The sequence below is a fragment of the Odontomachus brunneus genome, unplaced genomic scaffold, assembly GCF_010583005.1.
Source record: "Odontomachus brunneus isolate Ranch 3 - 2012 unplaced genomic scaffold, Obru_v1 Obru_scaffold_012, whole genome shotgun sequence".
Classification (NCBI taxonomy): Eukaryota; Metazoa; Arthropoda; class Insecta; order Hymenoptera; family Formicidae; genus Odontomachus; species Odontomachus brunneus.
The window spans coordinates 367,300-385,155 of record NW_022639462.1 but is presented as its reverse complement, the minus strand read 5'-3'; the positions used below and the strand labels follow the sequence as shown (position 1 = coordinate 385,155).

At 41.5% G+C, this 17,856-nt stretch overlaps 1 protein-coding gene across 4 annotated transcripts in view; it reads right to left on the bottom strand.

The window, feature by feature from the left end:
• Positions 1-17,856, bottom strand: part of LOC116840868 (neo-calmodulin-like) — a 99,672-nt gene that overhangs the window by 8,127 nt on the left and 73,689 nt on the right. For all 4 annotated transcript variants that reach the window (XM_032808168.1, XM_032808166.1, XM_032808165.1 and 1 more), the window contains exon 5: positions 2,174-2,264. In XM_032808168.1, the coding sequence (XP_032664059.1) occupies positions 2,174-2,264 (91 nt within the window). The remainder of the gene's footprint in view (positions 1-2,173; positions 2,265-17,856) is intronic.

Here is a 17,856-nt window from a genome sequence, read left to right as displayed (position 1 = left end):
ACATATTCTAACATCGCTGTACACATCGCATCGCGAATGACTCTTTCAATCGCGCTGTATATTCGTGCGCAATTTACTGAAATCGTCAATTTGCCGACGATTAATTGGAAACATGTCTTCGAGATGGTCCACGTAATCCTACAGCCGCAGAACAATCGATATTCTGGTAGATTTGTCGTCTCGCACGACGGAACGCTTATGATTGTGCGATTCAGCCACGACTCGACGGTCGGTCTCGCGCTCCGTTCGTGCAAACACACACAATTGTCCTCGTGAATGCGGACGGCAAGCTGAGGTTTTCTCTCCACAGGGACAAGACTCTTCGGTAAAGTAACCAGGTGGGAGCGGTTGGGGAGAGACGCGGCAGTCTAGATTTTCGACGGGCGCGTGTCAACAGGCCGAATTATCCGGATTTCGCCGTCTCGTGAAATAACAAGGGCCGAGCAAATAATTCCGGGGCGAAAAATAACGATAACTCGCGCGAAAATGAACGGGAGAAACAAACGGAGGAGTAAAAATTAAAGTATTCTCAACGATGTCGTCGTCACCTTTGATGCGGCGCAATCGGAATTCGATTGACTGACGCGGCGGGGCGAATCGATACAAAACGGACGATTTGGATCTACCGTACGCGCTTCATCAGTTAACGGCGAATCATTGTCACGGGAAGGTATTACTTGCAGATCATACTTGCAGATTTATGCGCGCGGATGCAATCACGACTGCTTCCGTAACACCGGTGCCGGCCGTTAAAGCCGACGCGCGTTATCGCCAGGACGTCGCGCTTGCCGAAAATCAATCGTCCTTAGGTGTGCCGTTTTAGGCGGAAACGTCTTACTTCGGCCTTTATTGCCAAAGTTCTCCCTTATCGAAAGTATCGCAAGGTGGGTGGGCAGATATCAGCGCGAGTTATATCCGGGCGTATCGCATCTATCGCGAGGGGGCCATCGGCGAGTGCGTTTCCCGACTTTCTAAAGGCTCGTCTACAAGGCGCGGAGTAAGCTAAGTTGGACTAAGAAATTAAAATAATTTAATGTCGCTTACGTCTATACTCTCTTACACTGGGAGTATTTCTCTTATTTTTTATTTGGTACACTGAGAGAAAAACTTGTAACTATAACAAACTGCATTTAGTTACAGAAATTCATTGAATCCTTAGTAACTAATACTAAATATGATAATAATTACCAAATATTTAATAGATCGGGAGTATGACGTAATTGCATTCACAGTAACATCAATTAAATAATTTAGTAATAGTTACTTAATGTTAAATATTTAATATGAAATATATTACAGTTATGAGCAGATATTTGATAATTGTTATGAAATTGTTACATCCGATGTAATAAAAAATTCAATAGGTACGAGTTCTATTTTGTTACCAGTATAAGTATGTTTTGTTGCAGCACAACGAAAAATTCATTCATTTGCAGCTATTACATCGTTTCAATATCTATTATTACAGATGGTTGGTTGAACTTACCAAAAATTTTGTAACTACTACAAAATCGCTTATTTTGCTCAACTATTCAATAAGTTTTATTTACCAAATATATTCTGGAAGCAAATAAATTTTACTTCTGTCAAATAAATAATTTATTTTACAGAACTAAATTAATTAATAAGTATTGTCATAGCTTTGGCCCGCTATATTTACGTCTACCATTTAGTAATGGTAACCAAATTTTGATAATATTTACTAAATTTTTCTCTCAGTGTAGACTCAAATTTAAGGAGAAGAACTTCTAAATGTCCAAGTGAAGTAAATGACGTTCTCCTGAATGCAGTTATATTGATTTGAAAATATCATTTTGAAAACATATTTTCGATGATTTTTGTCATCCAGTGGAAAAAAATGGAAACTACTGAGATAAACAGGTGATTAGATGTTGCTACAGAGGAACAGTGTTAAATAAATGCGTCTTACATTTATCCTTCTTACATATAGTTCACGAGAAATTGATATTGCTTGAGAGCAGCATTACCAAATAAAGGGCTAAGTAAAAGAAGTGCTTCAGATATAAGGGAGCTGGAGTATTAGGAGCAAGCTGAACAAATTCTTTTTATTTCTTACTCTAACTTACGCTCACTCCGCACATTGTAGTCGAGCCTTAAAGGCTGCCGCACCGTGTAGCGTTGTCATTCCGCACCGATTAGGTATAATACTTACTCTCCTCCTCGGACAGATCCTCGCCCAGGCATTGCAGTACCGCCCTGAGGTCCGACGCGGTGATGTAGCCACGATTATGTTTGTCGAATACCTGTCGTGCAACAAGTAAACAGAAAGCCAATTAAATCCAGCGTGACTCCGCAAGCTTCGCTTTGCATTTATTCGCAAAGCGCGCGTGTGCATGTGTGTCGCGCGAAATATTTGTGTTGCATTTCCAACATAACAATCACGAGAGTTCGGTTTCGCGACGACGCGACGGGAGTCGTCATACCGTCGAACTTTTATCAGTAATCCTTTTGAAATGCGCGCGAGTGCATATATCGAAAGAAATCGTTGTCTTCCCACGCCGCGTTTATTATTAACGTAGCCTCGCGCCGTCGCGAATTTCCAACCGCGATCACGTGACAGTTCGTTCGGGCAGAAAGAGCGAGAAGCAAATATTATTTTTTCCCGCGACACAGATATCTTTCGTTTCGGCGGTCGCTCAGGATGCCGTTTAATGAAAGACATCTCTCTCCGACTCGTCCGCCTTTACTTCCGCTCATTAGTAAGCGCGAGCGTTTCTGACGGGCGACGTCGAGACTTTTTCCGCGACTGGAGAAGGAAACCGAAAACGAGACAGCGAGCGACAGGAAGACGGAAAGGCCGCTCTGGCGAGGTAACAATCGTGCCTCCCCTATTATTTATCGCGCACACGTTTGGTCTATTCCAGCACGATTTGTACGAAATCGTGGCGGGCGTAATTCGAATCGCCCAGATCCAGCCCGAAATGGAATCGGGATTGATGATCCTCCGAGGAAGCCCGAAACAATTGCGTCCGGTGGCGATGTGTTACGTCGGTTGTACCAACCGACATCCCGTCGGACGATATTCTGACAGACACACGGCGCAACGCGGAAGACATCGTCGACAAAGTCGGGCTCGTTCGCAGGATCCTTCGTTTCACCTTACATCGCGGAGAGAGCTCTCCTTAATATTTCACGTGGCAGACAATACAGCAGACATTGCTGTGCGTGACCGCGGGCTCGTTGTAGTCGTATTAACGACAACTTATTGCAAATACGGTCTCCGGTAATGCGCGGCCAAGGTCGTTTACAATGTTCTCTCTTGTTCAGCCCTGTACCTGCCGAATGGCGAGCCCTTTTGTCCCTTTGTAGAGAACTAAAGAGGCTTACGCTGAACAGTGAAACACTACCAATCGCAATACTACCGCCTTTCGGGTGCAATTACTCGTGAAAAGCGGTTTTGCAGCGTCTTACACTTCGCGAGAGGTAACTTTATTTTCTTGCGCTCGATAAATAAGTAAAATATCATTTTTCTCGCAAGAAACTTTCCAACGTTTAAGGTAAAAGCACCAATGCCCGGACACGTGCCTAGCTGTGGGCATTCTTATTGTTTTGATCTTTAAAACACAAATATTTAATTCGGGTTGTTCCTTCCTGATGAAGGGAACTGAAATGTTCGCGAAACGTCGAATCGAACAAAAATGAATTCACGCGGCTCAAACCAAAAACCAAATCTAAAATATTTAAAATATCTAAAATATCTAAAATATTTAAATATTTAAAATATCTAAAATATTTAATTGTCAACATATAGAATATATATATATATATATTTTTTTTTTATATTGAAAGTTTTTAGATCAGAGTTGTAAAAATATCAATCAGATTTTTATCAATTCAATAATTGATTTCAATAAATATGTTTAATTTAACTAATTGACATGAACGGAGAGGATAATTCAGTTAACAATTAAATTTAGCAAATTTAATTGAAGACCGTTTAATTGAGGATTGAACTCAGCGAATTTAATTAGAAGTCGTCTAACTGGACGATTGATATGAGCAAATTCATCGATCGATTTCATCCAAGAGCGTTTGATTATTCGAGAGATTACGATTGGTTTTGCGGATAGTATTCAAATCATCGTGGCGTCGTTGACGATGAGAAGTACTAAGTAGGACTTGTATTAAGGGGAGCATCGGTCACATCAATTATCACTGGACAATCATCCGTTGAATCGATCGAATTTGCTCATATCAATCGTCAATTAAACGACCCTTAATTAAATTTGTTAACTAAACAGTAACAACTGAAGAGGCAAATAAGGAGTACAGCACGGATGGCTTAGTGCTATTAAATACTAATATTATATAATATTAATATTATGGAGTGGGAGGAAAGGCGTCCCGCCCGGAAAGTAGAGAGGTTCCAGGTTCGAATCCTGGCGGAGGCAGTTTTTTCGCAACACATATAATGGATCTATTTGAGTCATCGGTTTAATAGGTTTTGGGAATTTTAAATAAATATATATATATATATATATATATAAAATTGGGACTCAAGGATCGGTCTAAGTATGAAAGGTAAATTCGCCGCGTACGTTAATCGAAGAAAAATTTCGATACGTGCGTTTGATATGCTGGACATAATTATCCTCCCACTATCATATTAATATTATATAATATTAGTATTTAATAGTACTAAGCCATCCGTGCTGTACTCCTTATTTGCCTCTTCAGTTGTTACTGTTTAGTTATTCTAAAAAGGAGCTTTCTATAATTTCTGTTTAAATTTCCTAAGTTTAACTGGCTATAATTATGTAAAAAAATCCATCCTACGAAATTGATTTTTGACTTTTTGTTACCAATGAGTATTCTATACATCTTCCTACATAAAATATAAAAAACCTAAGCTTTATTGCCTTCCAAAGTTATTTAAAAAATAGTTCTTATTTTTTACTAGTTGTGCTACTTTTTAATAATTGCATCTTTCTATCCATTTTTAAGAGTTGAGTTTGTCAATGGATATCCTTCAAGAGAAGAGAATTGACCATGTTTGACTTCTTGAACGATTGTTAAGAACTTCAGTGTCATTTATACTTTTTAAATCATATATCAAAAATTTTTAACTTAATTCTTTTCGAAACATACTCCATGTGGATCATTTTTGTATAACTACAACCAATTATTAATTAAGCAATTTTTAATTTCCTTCGTTTATATCAATCATCAATAGAACAGTCTTTAATTAAATTCATTGAAATTGATTGTCAATTGATTTCTTGGATTGAGTTTGTTGAAATTAATTGTCCATTAAGTGGCCTCCTATTGAATTGGTTTACATTAGTTGTCGATTAAATACGCGATAATTAATTAAAACGGTAGTTAATTATTCGCAACTCTGGTTAAAATATTTAAAGGCCGCAAAACAAAATAAGAATGTCCAGGATTGCGTACGTGTTCAGGCGCTGGAACTTCTACCTTACAAAGATCAAACAAAGTTATCGATGAGTCTCTGCTCGCACCGTTTTGCGAATCTGGCCGCTCGATATCATCACGTTTGCACACGTGTCGCGATAACGCGAACTAAACGACGCAGTCTATTTTCGCGGCGCGGCAGCGACGACGGCCAGATATTTGTCACGTTTTCTCGGTGGAAATCGCCGGGGTGGCGGTCGTTTTCCGGCGAGAGTCTGAAGCCGAGAGGGCGGTCTGTCTGCGCGCGCGAGGAAATGGGGAAAGAAGGATCGTGGAAAGAATCGCATCGCGGGAAAATACAGTCGCCCTAACTAAGGGACGGCGACGTCACGCGACGCCCTGCCCGTCACGCTCAACGACCATTATGGCCACGTTCGCCTAATAATACGCCAATGACGGGTCGGGGGAAATTGCAATCGGGCGATCGTTACAGCAATTAGTAAATCATTTAGACCGTTGACTATTCTATCGTCGCGAGAGACCGACCGGTCAACGTCGAAAGCTCGTCGCTGTTGGCGTTTGACATTTACTGTGTTTTCCTATCTTAGGATAAATCGACGATAAATTTTCTCGCTCTTGTGTGAAATCCATCGTGTATTTTCTTTCCGTTCGCGGGAAGCTTCGATTTACTTGGACTGTGCTCCAAAACAAACATATTTTTTTTCACATTTCGAGAACAAGCGAAAATCGTTGTTCATGTGTGTCTTCGCGTGGTTAACAGTAAAACAAATGTTGATTCTGGATATGAAATAATACACTTCACGTGTATATTGTTTACGTTTGAATGAAGCATTCGTGCTGATTTATAAAGCTGTTTTGCGTACCTCGTAAGAGGATGCAGCGCCATCAGTTTCTTCGCGCTGCTCGGTTCCAAACCAGCAGATTGTGCGAAAATAAATCATTGCCTTTACCTCGTCCGTCCGTCCGTCCGTCTTTCTAACCGTCTGATAAGGAACGAGGAGGAGGAAAGCGATCAACTATTCATTAACATGCTAATGCGAACTAAGAAATTCCCGTTTACATTTTTTTATCGGGAGTAGACCTTTACGTGAAACTGCAAGCGCGGCATTCGCCAGGCGCGCCAAATTCTCCCGAGATGCGTTCCGCTTCTCTCACTTCCTCTCGGTCTTAAAAGCTCGCGCCGTCTAATGGAGTTTTAGCTATGTTTCGCTGAAAAACGCCGGCGTTCGCGTTCGCTGCGATAATTCATGGGGCGTCGAAACTCGCGGCAATCGTGACGCTCGCAAGACGAGTGAACTTTGCCTTCGACTTCATATTTTTGTGGTATTTTCAGGTGACCAGACGTCCCGTTTTCCCCAGACCGGTCCCGCTTTTTATCCTATGCTCTGGTTTTTTTCGAACGCTATCCGCGACGCTAATTTGTCTCGATTTATCCCGGTTCAGAGGACTTTTAAAATGCTTCTGACAAAAAAGTAGCGCTCAAGAAAATTCATAGTTCTGATAAATATAGTAGCTTTGCTCCTTCTTTTGAGTGTGGCTAACGACAGTTTTATCTTAACAATAGTTTTCATTTTTATTGTATGCAGCAAGGTTTCATTGTTGTTAAGTTATTTCTCACATGCCTACAAATGTGTCATATATATACATGTGTGTGTGTGTGTGTGTAATTTTTAATGATCTCTCCTTTCCGCCGCCCCTCCCTCCTCGCTTCACTTCACTATTCATGAAGTGTCCCGGATTTGGAGCTGGTAAATCTGGTCATTTTAGGTTTTCGTAGCAAGATTGCATAAATCTTGATGTAAATGCGATTCTTATCCTCGTCGTAAAAAAAGCTCGCGCATACAAGTCTATACGTCAATGCATTTTTCATCGTTGCTTTCGCGACAACGAGGACGATAGAGTTCATGAGAACAACTCCTGTGCGGATCTTCGCAAAGCGAATCTCTCTCTCTCTCTCTCTCTCTCTCTTGCACTTTCCATTCGGCCGTGAACACAAGTATCGCCCACGGCGGATGCACTCGATTGCCGTTATTTGTTTTTGCACGCTCGCATTTGTTCGCGACTTCACTCGCTTCTCTTTCCACTGCCTTTATCTCGCATGCCACGCCGTATTCGCTTTTAGTACATTGTTTGCCCCCTCTTTTGTGCCCCTCCCCCCATCCCCGGTGTTTTGCGGATTTTTTAGCCGTACGTTTCGCTTCGGGCACACGTTCCTTCGCGCACACGCCGCTTTTATCTCCGTGCCCTTGGCTGTGTGTGCGAGAATTGTTTCACCATTTCGCTTAACAATCCCGGAGGGTTAGCCGTGCAAAGCGATCTACTAGACAAGCCAATACGCTATTCGCTATACGCTATACGCGTATTCGCGCAATTTTGAATAAAAGCTTTTCACGAGAATCGCGGCCGCTCGAAGTAAGATCGATCGCGTTGAAATCGCGGACAACATCGTATTATTAGATTTTTACGAGATTCCCCAGGCTCGCGCGTGTTACTCGCAATGTAATCCCTCAGCACTCGCGCTAGGACCATTTCTTTTCTCTTTACACACCATAAATCTTACTATCTATCCGCGATATCCTTCGGCGAACCGCTGAGTCTCATACCGCCTTTTTATACAACACTCTTCCAGGTCGCACCTCCATGTCGACCGCTTGTTTTCCACCCTTTACACGTTTCCTGTGTCTCCTCTCTTTCTTTGTCTCTGCCTCTCTCTCCCGTTCTGCCCTTCTCTTTCCCTCGCTCCCATTCCCCCTCATCTCTTTCATTTCGGATACGGTACAATCCCGCGACGTCACGATGGTGTAGCCGGGTCTCGCGGAGATTAAAATATCGACTCAGTAACTACAATACGTCGCACGCCTGACCCCGATGCCGTTAAACGCTTTAGCGAGATATATCGTTTAAAAGACCGGAGGGATCTTCTTGGAACCACATCGCTGTTCCGCGTCGAACGTGCGGAATACAACAGGCTGATTATCAAACGATAATCGTTCGAGAAATCCCCCAATCGAGAATTTCCGCAGCACTTTCCGAGATCCTCGAGTATCAGGACGCTCGATTGCTCCCGTGCAATATTTCTAGCAGATCTCTTGACAAAATTTACTAAGTATCGGGACATTTTTCTAAATAGAAGATCTTAGAAAAGAAATCCAATTGACCGGTGAAATATAATGTATTTTTGTGCATAAAAAAAGATCACTAAAGTTCGTAATCCTGTCGCTGTGGAAAATTGCGAGATGTCCCGATAATCATTCCATTAAACTGTCACTGAACCGAATTGAAAGTTTCACGCGTTTCGTTTTAGGCCCAATAATACGCGAGCGTGCGCCACGCGAAAAATGAGGAAAAATCTCTCTTTCTCTCTCTCTCCTTTTCTTTCTGAACCGGCGATTTACATAATTTGCGTAGATAAGGGAAAACGGCGTAGTCACAACGGCGGCAATGACGACGAGGACGACGAGGACGACGAGCAGTATTTGAACGCGTTAAAGTAAGACAAGCTCGGCGAACAGTCGGAAGGCAACCTCGCGCAATAAGGCTCCCCCGTAGAAACGGGGTAAATTTAATAAAAAGATTCTAGACCATCACGCTTTAGGAGCGACTGGCAACCGGAACGAACGAACAGGACCGGCGGGAATAAAAGCGAATTTAATGAGGCGCAATTAGAGAACGGCTTAAAATAGATCCGATAAGATGACTCGTGAAGGCCAAGATGACGACGACGACGATGCGACGACAATGAGTCTTCGTATCTAACCGCAGGCTTATTTATCCGCGTTCGCGCTTTCATTTTGTCAAGAGAAACGCGCGAGGTGTCAGTTTTTTCCAGGATAAATCGCTCTCGAAGGAAGCGAGGTGCGCGACGCGTCGAAGCCGCGTCGAATCTCGCAATTTTTGCGCGAACACCTGGAACGTTTGCTTCAGGAAAGGAGAGACGCAGGGATGATCCGCGTATCCTCGAGAGAACACCGAGAAATAACACCACGACACGGGCGGAGGTCGTCGAGGTAACCAGACGAGCGGGAGACAAGTGGCTCGGATAGACGGTGCTAGACAATTCAAACGGATGATCGAGCGTAGGAGAAAGAGAGAGACGCTGCGACGGAAATCCTCCGGCGAAGCCGGCGTCATTAGAATGTATTGTGGCGTAACAACAGTTTGACACGCTTCCTTCCAGCGCTATTCGGCGGCTGTCCGCCAGCAGCTCAGGTGGATTTCTTCCCGGTTCTTTCGTCCTCTACTCTTCCCGCCGTCGTTATGCCCGTATCACACTAGCGATCGACCTCTGTGTTCATGTTTCTGTCTACGACTGTCACTTGACCAGTCAGGAAGGAACTGATAACGATTATGAAAGTTAGATGGGTAGCTAAACGCGAATAAGACGCTAATAAAGAAGCGCGAATCGTGGTTGTAAGCAGCTTCTCTTTTTGAAAAAAAGGATTTCGCTCAAGTTCATCACGTGTTCATTCTCACATTCGACGTTTATCAATTGACTCGAGTTGAACAAGTGTCTGCTGTGTGAAGCAATCATCATCAAAGGTGATAGTTCATGTCAATTTATTAATGTTTCAGTATCGCAATCTTCCTGTTTTTGTGACCGTATAAGCCAAACTACGCAACATGTCCACAGATGAATAATAAACGCTTCTACGAAATAGGTCCAATATATTTCTGTGTTTGGTAAGCTGCTTAGTTCCCAAACGTAAGGTTTCACATAACGAGATAGCGACGTTTTGGAAACTTTATGTTTGTTGACAAGAAATGTTTATTTATACCTCTTCTATTATTATAAGAAAAATCTGTACTTATTTTAAAATAGCCCTGTATATTATTAAACTGTTAACTCCCTAAATTACGCTTATGTAAAAAGTATCTACGAAAAATATGTACTAAAGAATCTAATTCTATGCATATAATTAGTATGTATTGCAGATATAGTCAGTACTGGATATAGCCATTCCTTCATACTTGTTTACGAGTGTATGAAGTTGGCACCCCCCACTTTTTGAAATTTATAATTTTGAAAGTTGTTCCAGATTGTTCTGACTTTGTACCACATTGTTCCAAAGTGGTATTGCTTCATTCGAAACGATTTTCGAATAAAACAAAAAAAATGATTTTTTCAGCTGGCACCCCACTTTTCGAAAATCGAACATTCTGATACCGCTATAGTTGTTCCAAACATTGTTCCAAAAGGACAAATCCGTAAGTTGAATTATAAGTCCAAAAAATGAAAAAAATGTTTTTGACCTGGCACCCCATTTTTTGAAAATAAAGCATTTCGGGACCGATATAGATTGTTCTAGTTGTTCCAAACATTGTTCCAAAAGCACAAATCAATAAGTTTAATTATAAGCCCGAAAAATTAAAAAAAAGTTTTTTGACAAACAGTCTATCGGACCAAGAGTAAACTTATACTATCTTTCTTGTTCCAACCGAGATCTTTTTGTTCTGAGTTGTTCTAAGCTTAAGAATTATAGTTCTAGAGCATGAGACTCGTAGCGTCATCCGTTCTCCGAAAATTCGTAAAAAAATCGATTTGACAGTACTCGACGTCAAGTGTAAACATATGCTTCCTTTCTTGTTCCAACCGAGATCTTTTTGTTCTGAGTTGTGCTAGGCTTAAGAATTATAGTTTTAGAGTATGAGACTCGTAGCGTCATCCGTTCTCCGAAAATTCGAAAAAAAATCGATTTGACAGCACCCGACGTCAAGAGAAAACACATGCTTCCTTTCTTGTTCCAACTGAGATCTTTTTGTTCTGAGTTATACTAGGCTTAAACGACGAAGCAATTTCACTTTATTTTGTCATGACATTTTGTAATTATTTCCGCCAATTTTCCTATAATAAAGATTAATTTTTGTAAGAAATCATCTTTTTCTTGAATTTTTGTCACCTCAGAAATATATTTCAATCATCCTTATTTTCAATCATCCAAATAATTATACTTTTTTAAATTAGTATATAGAACTCTTTTTTTTTAAGAAAATAGTTTCATCTAAAAAAATCTGAAAATATTTTTATTAATTTTAATATGTTGTTAAGTTATGAATTTTTTTACGAAATTACATTTTTGTCGATTTCGGCAAATTTAAATTGTTATTGCAAAAAATTGTTAATGAATGACTAAAGTAACTATTGGAACATAAAATATAATCTCTCTAGAGTATCTCAGAATTTTTTCAGATTTTTTAGATGAGTTTAACAAAAAAATGTTACAGGACTTAAAGGGATCACCGTGCAAATGGCGTTAGTAAAAAACATGTGTTTTCTCTTGACGTCAAATCGATTTTTTTTCGAATTTTCGGAGAACGGATGACGCTACGAGTCTCATACTCTAAAACTATAATTCTTAAGCCTAGCACAACTCAGAACAAAAAGATCTCGATTGGAACAAGAAAGATAGTATAAGTTTACTCTTGGTCCGATAGACTATTTGTCAAAAAACTTTTTTTTAATTTTTCGGACTTATAATTAAACTTATTGATTTGTGTTTTTGGAACAATGTTTGGAACAACTAGAACAATCTATATCGGTATCGGAATGCTTTATTTTCAAAAAATGGGATGCCAGGTCAAAAACATTTTTTTCATTTTTTAGACTTATAATTCAACTTACGGATTTGTCCTTTTGGAACAATGTTTGGAACAACTAGAACAATCTATTGCGGTATCAGAATGTTTGATTTTCGAAAAGTGGGGTGCCAGCTCAAAAAATCATTTTTTTTGTTTTATTCGAAAACCGTTTCGAATGAAGCAATATCACTTTGGAACAATGTGATAGAAAGTCAGAACAATCTGGAACAACTTTCAAAATTATAAATTTCAAAAAGTGGGATGCCAACTTCATACACTCCTTGTTTACATACTTCGTCTGTTTTCTATATAGAGTGTTTACGAATTCCACCGACAAACTGAAAGAATGTATTCGTGGTCAAGAATTTTTCATTACTGAAAAAGACAAGTCTGAAGCCGTTATTATAGTTCTTCTTTTGTTTACATTATGCTATACTTCTTGTCAAACAAGCGACACGCAAGCTCTTGACGGTTATTTGTTTCTCAACATCTTTCTGGATTCTTCCGCGATTGCCGTGTGACACTGAAAAAGTGAAAATTGTGTTTAGGCGTCGTTGTAACTGCTAACAATAAAGTTGTTTTGCATTCTCTGTATCAATGTCTTTTTTATCATAACATTTGATGATTGCACTGATTTTCACGTCCGATATCTCCGTAGCGAGGCAGATCTGATCAAATAATGAAATCTGATCAAATTAATGAAATAAAGTAATGAAAAATTGACCACGAATGGTCATCTATTGATCACGAATACATCCTATCAGTTAGTCGGTGGAATTCGTAAGAACCCTGTAGTTCTAATCTATACAATCGAGAGAAATATATTAAATTATGTATATGTAGTATGTGTACAAAATGTACTCCTAAACCAAACACGTTAAGTGTTTTTTTTTTGTAAATCTTAATTTTATTTTTTTCTAAATTCACTTCTCCACGTATGCGTGGTAGGTCTCAATGTGAATGCACGAGAAAACGTCCTTACTACCAGCATTACGCTAGACCCAATTTTCGGAGAGCGACTTTTGGAGATTGGAAAATTACTTTTAAGATTCTGTGTGTGAAAGTTACTGAGGGAACAGAGGAACATTGTACTTCAGACGATAATATTGAACGACATACGCACACTCGACTCTATTTTCGGAGACTCATATTTGATAACTCGAAAATTATGTTAAAGTTCTCAAGAAAGTTACAGAAAGAACAGAAAAACGTTCTCCCAAAGTGTTTCCGGCAATAATACTCTACGAGATACGCAATTTGGACTAGCAGGACCGCTTCTCGCGCATGCGCATGATAGGTCTCAATGCTACCAACGCGCTACGTCAGATCTAACCTTTGAGGAGCGACTTTTGAAAGTTAGAAAATTTTAAAGTTTCTGGGACAATTATTTAGGAAACTCTTGATAGAATACTGATGAAAAATGTAATTTTTACGCGCGACAGCACAATAACAAAAAATGAAAACCTAACATAACTATTTTAAATATGTGCAAACATACATCGTCAAAGCATATGTGCAGGAAGGATGACTTTACACACTCGTCTCGTGTACTACCGTTCATTAATTGAAACTTTTTTAAGTGTAGGTTAGTGTAGAGGCCCTATAATAAGAGACAGGACACCGTTGCCTGTAGATACTAGATTCGCCATGTTTGGGTCCAAACCGGAAGTATACTTGTCTCACTTTAACTCATTGCACCAGTCCAGCAGTGCAGCCAGTGCAGCTGAAAAGAACAGACCACTGCTTGTGTTGCCATTCAGCTGATGATCCTAACCGGAAGCGAGGACCCAAACATGGTGCAGCCAATCAAAACGTTGACATACGGTGTCTTGTCTCTTATTATAGGGTCTTTAGTGTAGAATCATTATAAGCAGAGTTTGGCCAATAACTGCGGTTTCATCAAAATCCTGCGAGAGAAAGAGATATATGATCTGTCTCTCCTTTTCTATCTCTATATTTAGGTGAAGTAACAATCTCTGCTTATAATGACTCTAGGTTAGTGCAAACGAGCACGCCATCTGTTTTTCCAGGAACTAAAATCCTGAAACTGAACGTGTCTTTAACTGATGTGATCACTGCTGAAGGCAATATGACAGTAGTCGTGGTAGTAATTATATAAAAATGGTCTTATTATTTGCATATTATTCGTATGTGAATTCAACACATTGCGACCGATTTCCGTGATTCATCTACACAATCAACGCTATTTATCGTAAAGCTGGCCACACACACTTTCCGTAACGGTAACCGTAAGATGTAACGTAAAAATTGACTAATCATGTTAAGAATCGTCGAATCGTAAGATCGCCATTTTTATGAATACTCGATCGTAATTAGTCAATTCTTACGTTACGTCTTACGGTTACTGTTACGAAAGTGTGCGTGTGTGTGGCTAGCTTAAAGGCCACTAATGATTACGGTAGATGAAGACACGCTCGGTTCATACGATTTTGATCCTCGGAAAGAAAGGCGCGCTCACCTACACTTTTCTACACTATTAAAAAATGTCTCAAAAGACACACACCGTACAGAAGAATAAAGGCACCTTATAATATGTAAAGAGTCAGCAGTCTAGTGATATAATATGGCAATGTGCATCGTCGTGTGAAATTGCATGACGTAACTCCAACGATCGCGACGAAGCGCGTCGCTAATAAATTCGATCTTTGCCTACCTCGGCTATCATAGATCTTTTTTTACTTACGTTCGCCATGAAACATTAATTAATAAAATAGTAAATCTTCCCCTGGCGTTTTCATAATTACCGAGACAAGATGAATCGTTGAGGGTGAATAAAGACTGCCTTGCCTGAAGAAATTAAGCGCATCGGCGGAGATGGACAGCATCAAGAAGAGAATGAAAAGGAGGGAAAAAACGAGATGGAGAGCTCGCCTTTGTCGACGTCGCGAGAACCAGGGCGAGCTTCGCGACGTCGACGCGCTCTCGGTCGCGGAATCTCGATCGCAAGGACGGGTGTATCGCGCGACGATGCGGTGTGACGCGAGGCGAAAGCAGCGCGGAGAGAAATGTGACCGGGATGAGAATGGACGGGATGAATGGAGACGGGAACGTTAGAGCGAGAGATTTCGTTGGACAAAACGCCGTCGTTCGGGAAGCGACGTTCGTCTTCGGCGGCGAAGAATAGCACAGGAATGGGAGCTGAGAGTCTCGTCGGGGAAGCCGGCCGGACGTTGTGTCGAAAACGAGACGTGTTGCGAATGTTTCAGGACATTCGTCGGTGGGTGTATGGTTTAATGGAGGGCGCGTTGCTTTTACGAGAAGAAGCTGCGCCGCCCGGCTTTTACCGAAGAGGAACTGGGACTCGGATCCACCCCTGCTAGAAGAAACGCTCCCCCGCAGCTCGCGCTGCACCGTTCAGCCCGTCTTGAAAGAAGACCAAACGACCAGGGAAATTGGCGGTTTTACTTCGCGCGGTATTGAGTTACCGCGTTACGTTACCAGCGTCGTTCGTGTTTGTTGAGAGAAGAGAACTCTGCTCGTCCGTTCGTTCGTTCATTCGTTCGTTTTATCTCGTCGTCCCGAAAACGCGTCCTCTTGAAAGCAAACGCGGATGAGCGAAAATAGTCGAAAGTGGTTTAATTAAAGTCGCCGTCTGGCTGCCACTATATTTACCCGCTAACTAAACAACGCGGGACCTGACCTTTTCTTCGTTATAAGTCGATCCGCAGAGCTAACTGACAACTTGGATTATTTAACCAAGTGTTAAGATCACGGTCTTAGACAGGAATAGTCAATTAAGCCAGTGAAAGTGAACATCAAATAGCAAGAGCACGCCGTTAAGACACCATATTTTGACTGCTATCGTCTCGTCTCGTCTCGTATTCGTCGCTTAAATCCCGTTTTAAGCCGTCCACACACCCTCGCACACTCCAGGTAGGCCTGGACGATCTTTCGGCGTATTTTCGCGACGGCGACTACACAACGCTGAAACTGGGTCGTCATGCAAAGGTTGCCCTCTCATTGTCAGTCAAGATAAGCCTGAGCTGAGCGACTTTGCGACGCTAAAGCGGTATTAAGCTCGAAGTTCGAGGAAATCTTGAGCCAACGATCCGGCCTTAATTGCATGAATCAACGCGTACAACCGCGGTCGCGTGCTCGACTCGTTCTCTCATTCATTGCGGTTGATTCAACAAGCAACGTCGGTTGTACTTGAGAATATTTCTTCCCGAAAAGATCTAAATACGGTCCGCATACAGATTAGCAGTGTTTTGGCTCTGTATGTTGCTCTACTCTGCTAAAAAGTATTTAAATCATTTTTTTTGTAGCATGTAATGGAAAGTTTGATTGCTGACGCTTGTTTTCAAGTCGGCTTATAAGTTATAAAAGATTTTCTGTTCTTTGATATCTGGAAAGTTATGCAGGTATATGTACATTTCATCTTTTATTTAGAAATATACATATATATAATTTTTATATAATTATTTAGAAGCTATAAACAGTACAAGGATGCAAGGGAAAAATACAAGGGAAAAACAGTGATAACCCCTATTGGGTCTCTTTACTCTCTTTGCCAGGCAATAAATTAAATATCTCGCCTGCTTTTAATAGTGATCGCGAGAGACACGAGGAGATGAATCGCGAGCTTAATCGAGGTCAAATTTCAATTAATTAATAGCAACGAAGGCACAAAGTGTCTCTCGGCCTCCCTGTAGGAATATCATTGTAAATCAAATTGTACTGGTTATCCGAGCACCACGACAAGAAAGTCATTTACAATATCTTCAAGTGCGATATCGTGCTGAGAAGAGGCATGGCTACGTCTTTAATCGCGATAACTCCGGAAGATCAGCGGATTCCGAAAAGCGGCGTAATCTCGCCGGCTTGATCTACCTTGTGATTGCATCACGTGCGAAGCGCGAGAGACAAAAGTTTCCTCTTCTTCCTCCTCTTTTTCTTCTCTTTCCCGAAGGAACCCTCTCCCCTCCATTCATCCCTTTACACCCCTTTATAGCCCTGATTGCGTGCATGTAGGTGAGAATTCTGCCCGCGGGAAGGAGCGAAAGAGTCGCGTAACGATCGAGGAATCTAAAGTAAATCTCGCGAACCGCATCCTCCGTTCCGCCAACGTGACTTCGCGGAGCGTGTGGGATCTTCATTTACCTGCGACAGCAAGTTCGATGGATAATCAAACGACGCTCGACTTCGTGGTTGCTCAGTTCCTCGATCTTAATAAGTCTTCCGAGATTTAACGACTTAATGGAATTATTATAATCGCTCCGGCGCCGCACGAGAGACAGAAAGATAGAGAGAGAAGAACGAATTAAACTGCTTTATCGGCATAACTTTAGGCCTCCTTTCGAGATTGATGGCTGCTGAAGATATCTTGAGACTCGCAAATTGGATTAAATCCAGAGAGTGTGTTCGGAATGGAAAGAGAAAGAGGAAAATAGAGGAAAGAAGCATTCCTTCTCAGCGAACGAGTTGCATTCGCCTTGTCGTGCGATTTACGGCTCTTACGCGAGTCGTTCCCGTCGTCTCCCAACGATTCCCGATTCCCGTCCGAAATGTCGAAACATGTTCGTCTCACGGAGTAACCGTAAGGTCAACGCGAGAGAATTAGATCCAGGACTCCGTAAAATATCAAGTGTCGAACGTTTTCTCTGCGCGCGGCTGTGCAAGTATCCTGACGGTGACTACGCGAATGGCAGCCGTCTGTAAGGTAACCCGAACAAATAGCGGCGCGCTTGTAAGAGGAACGTACACCGATCGAGCGCACCCCTGGCAGTTCGTGTTTTCTGTCACCTCCCCGTAACCTCCCCTTTCACGTTCTTCCCGTTTTCACGAAGGATCCGTATACCTTTACGAGTTTATCTATCGCGAGAGCGCGCAAACTTTCACGTCCCCCCCCCCCCCCCCCCCCCC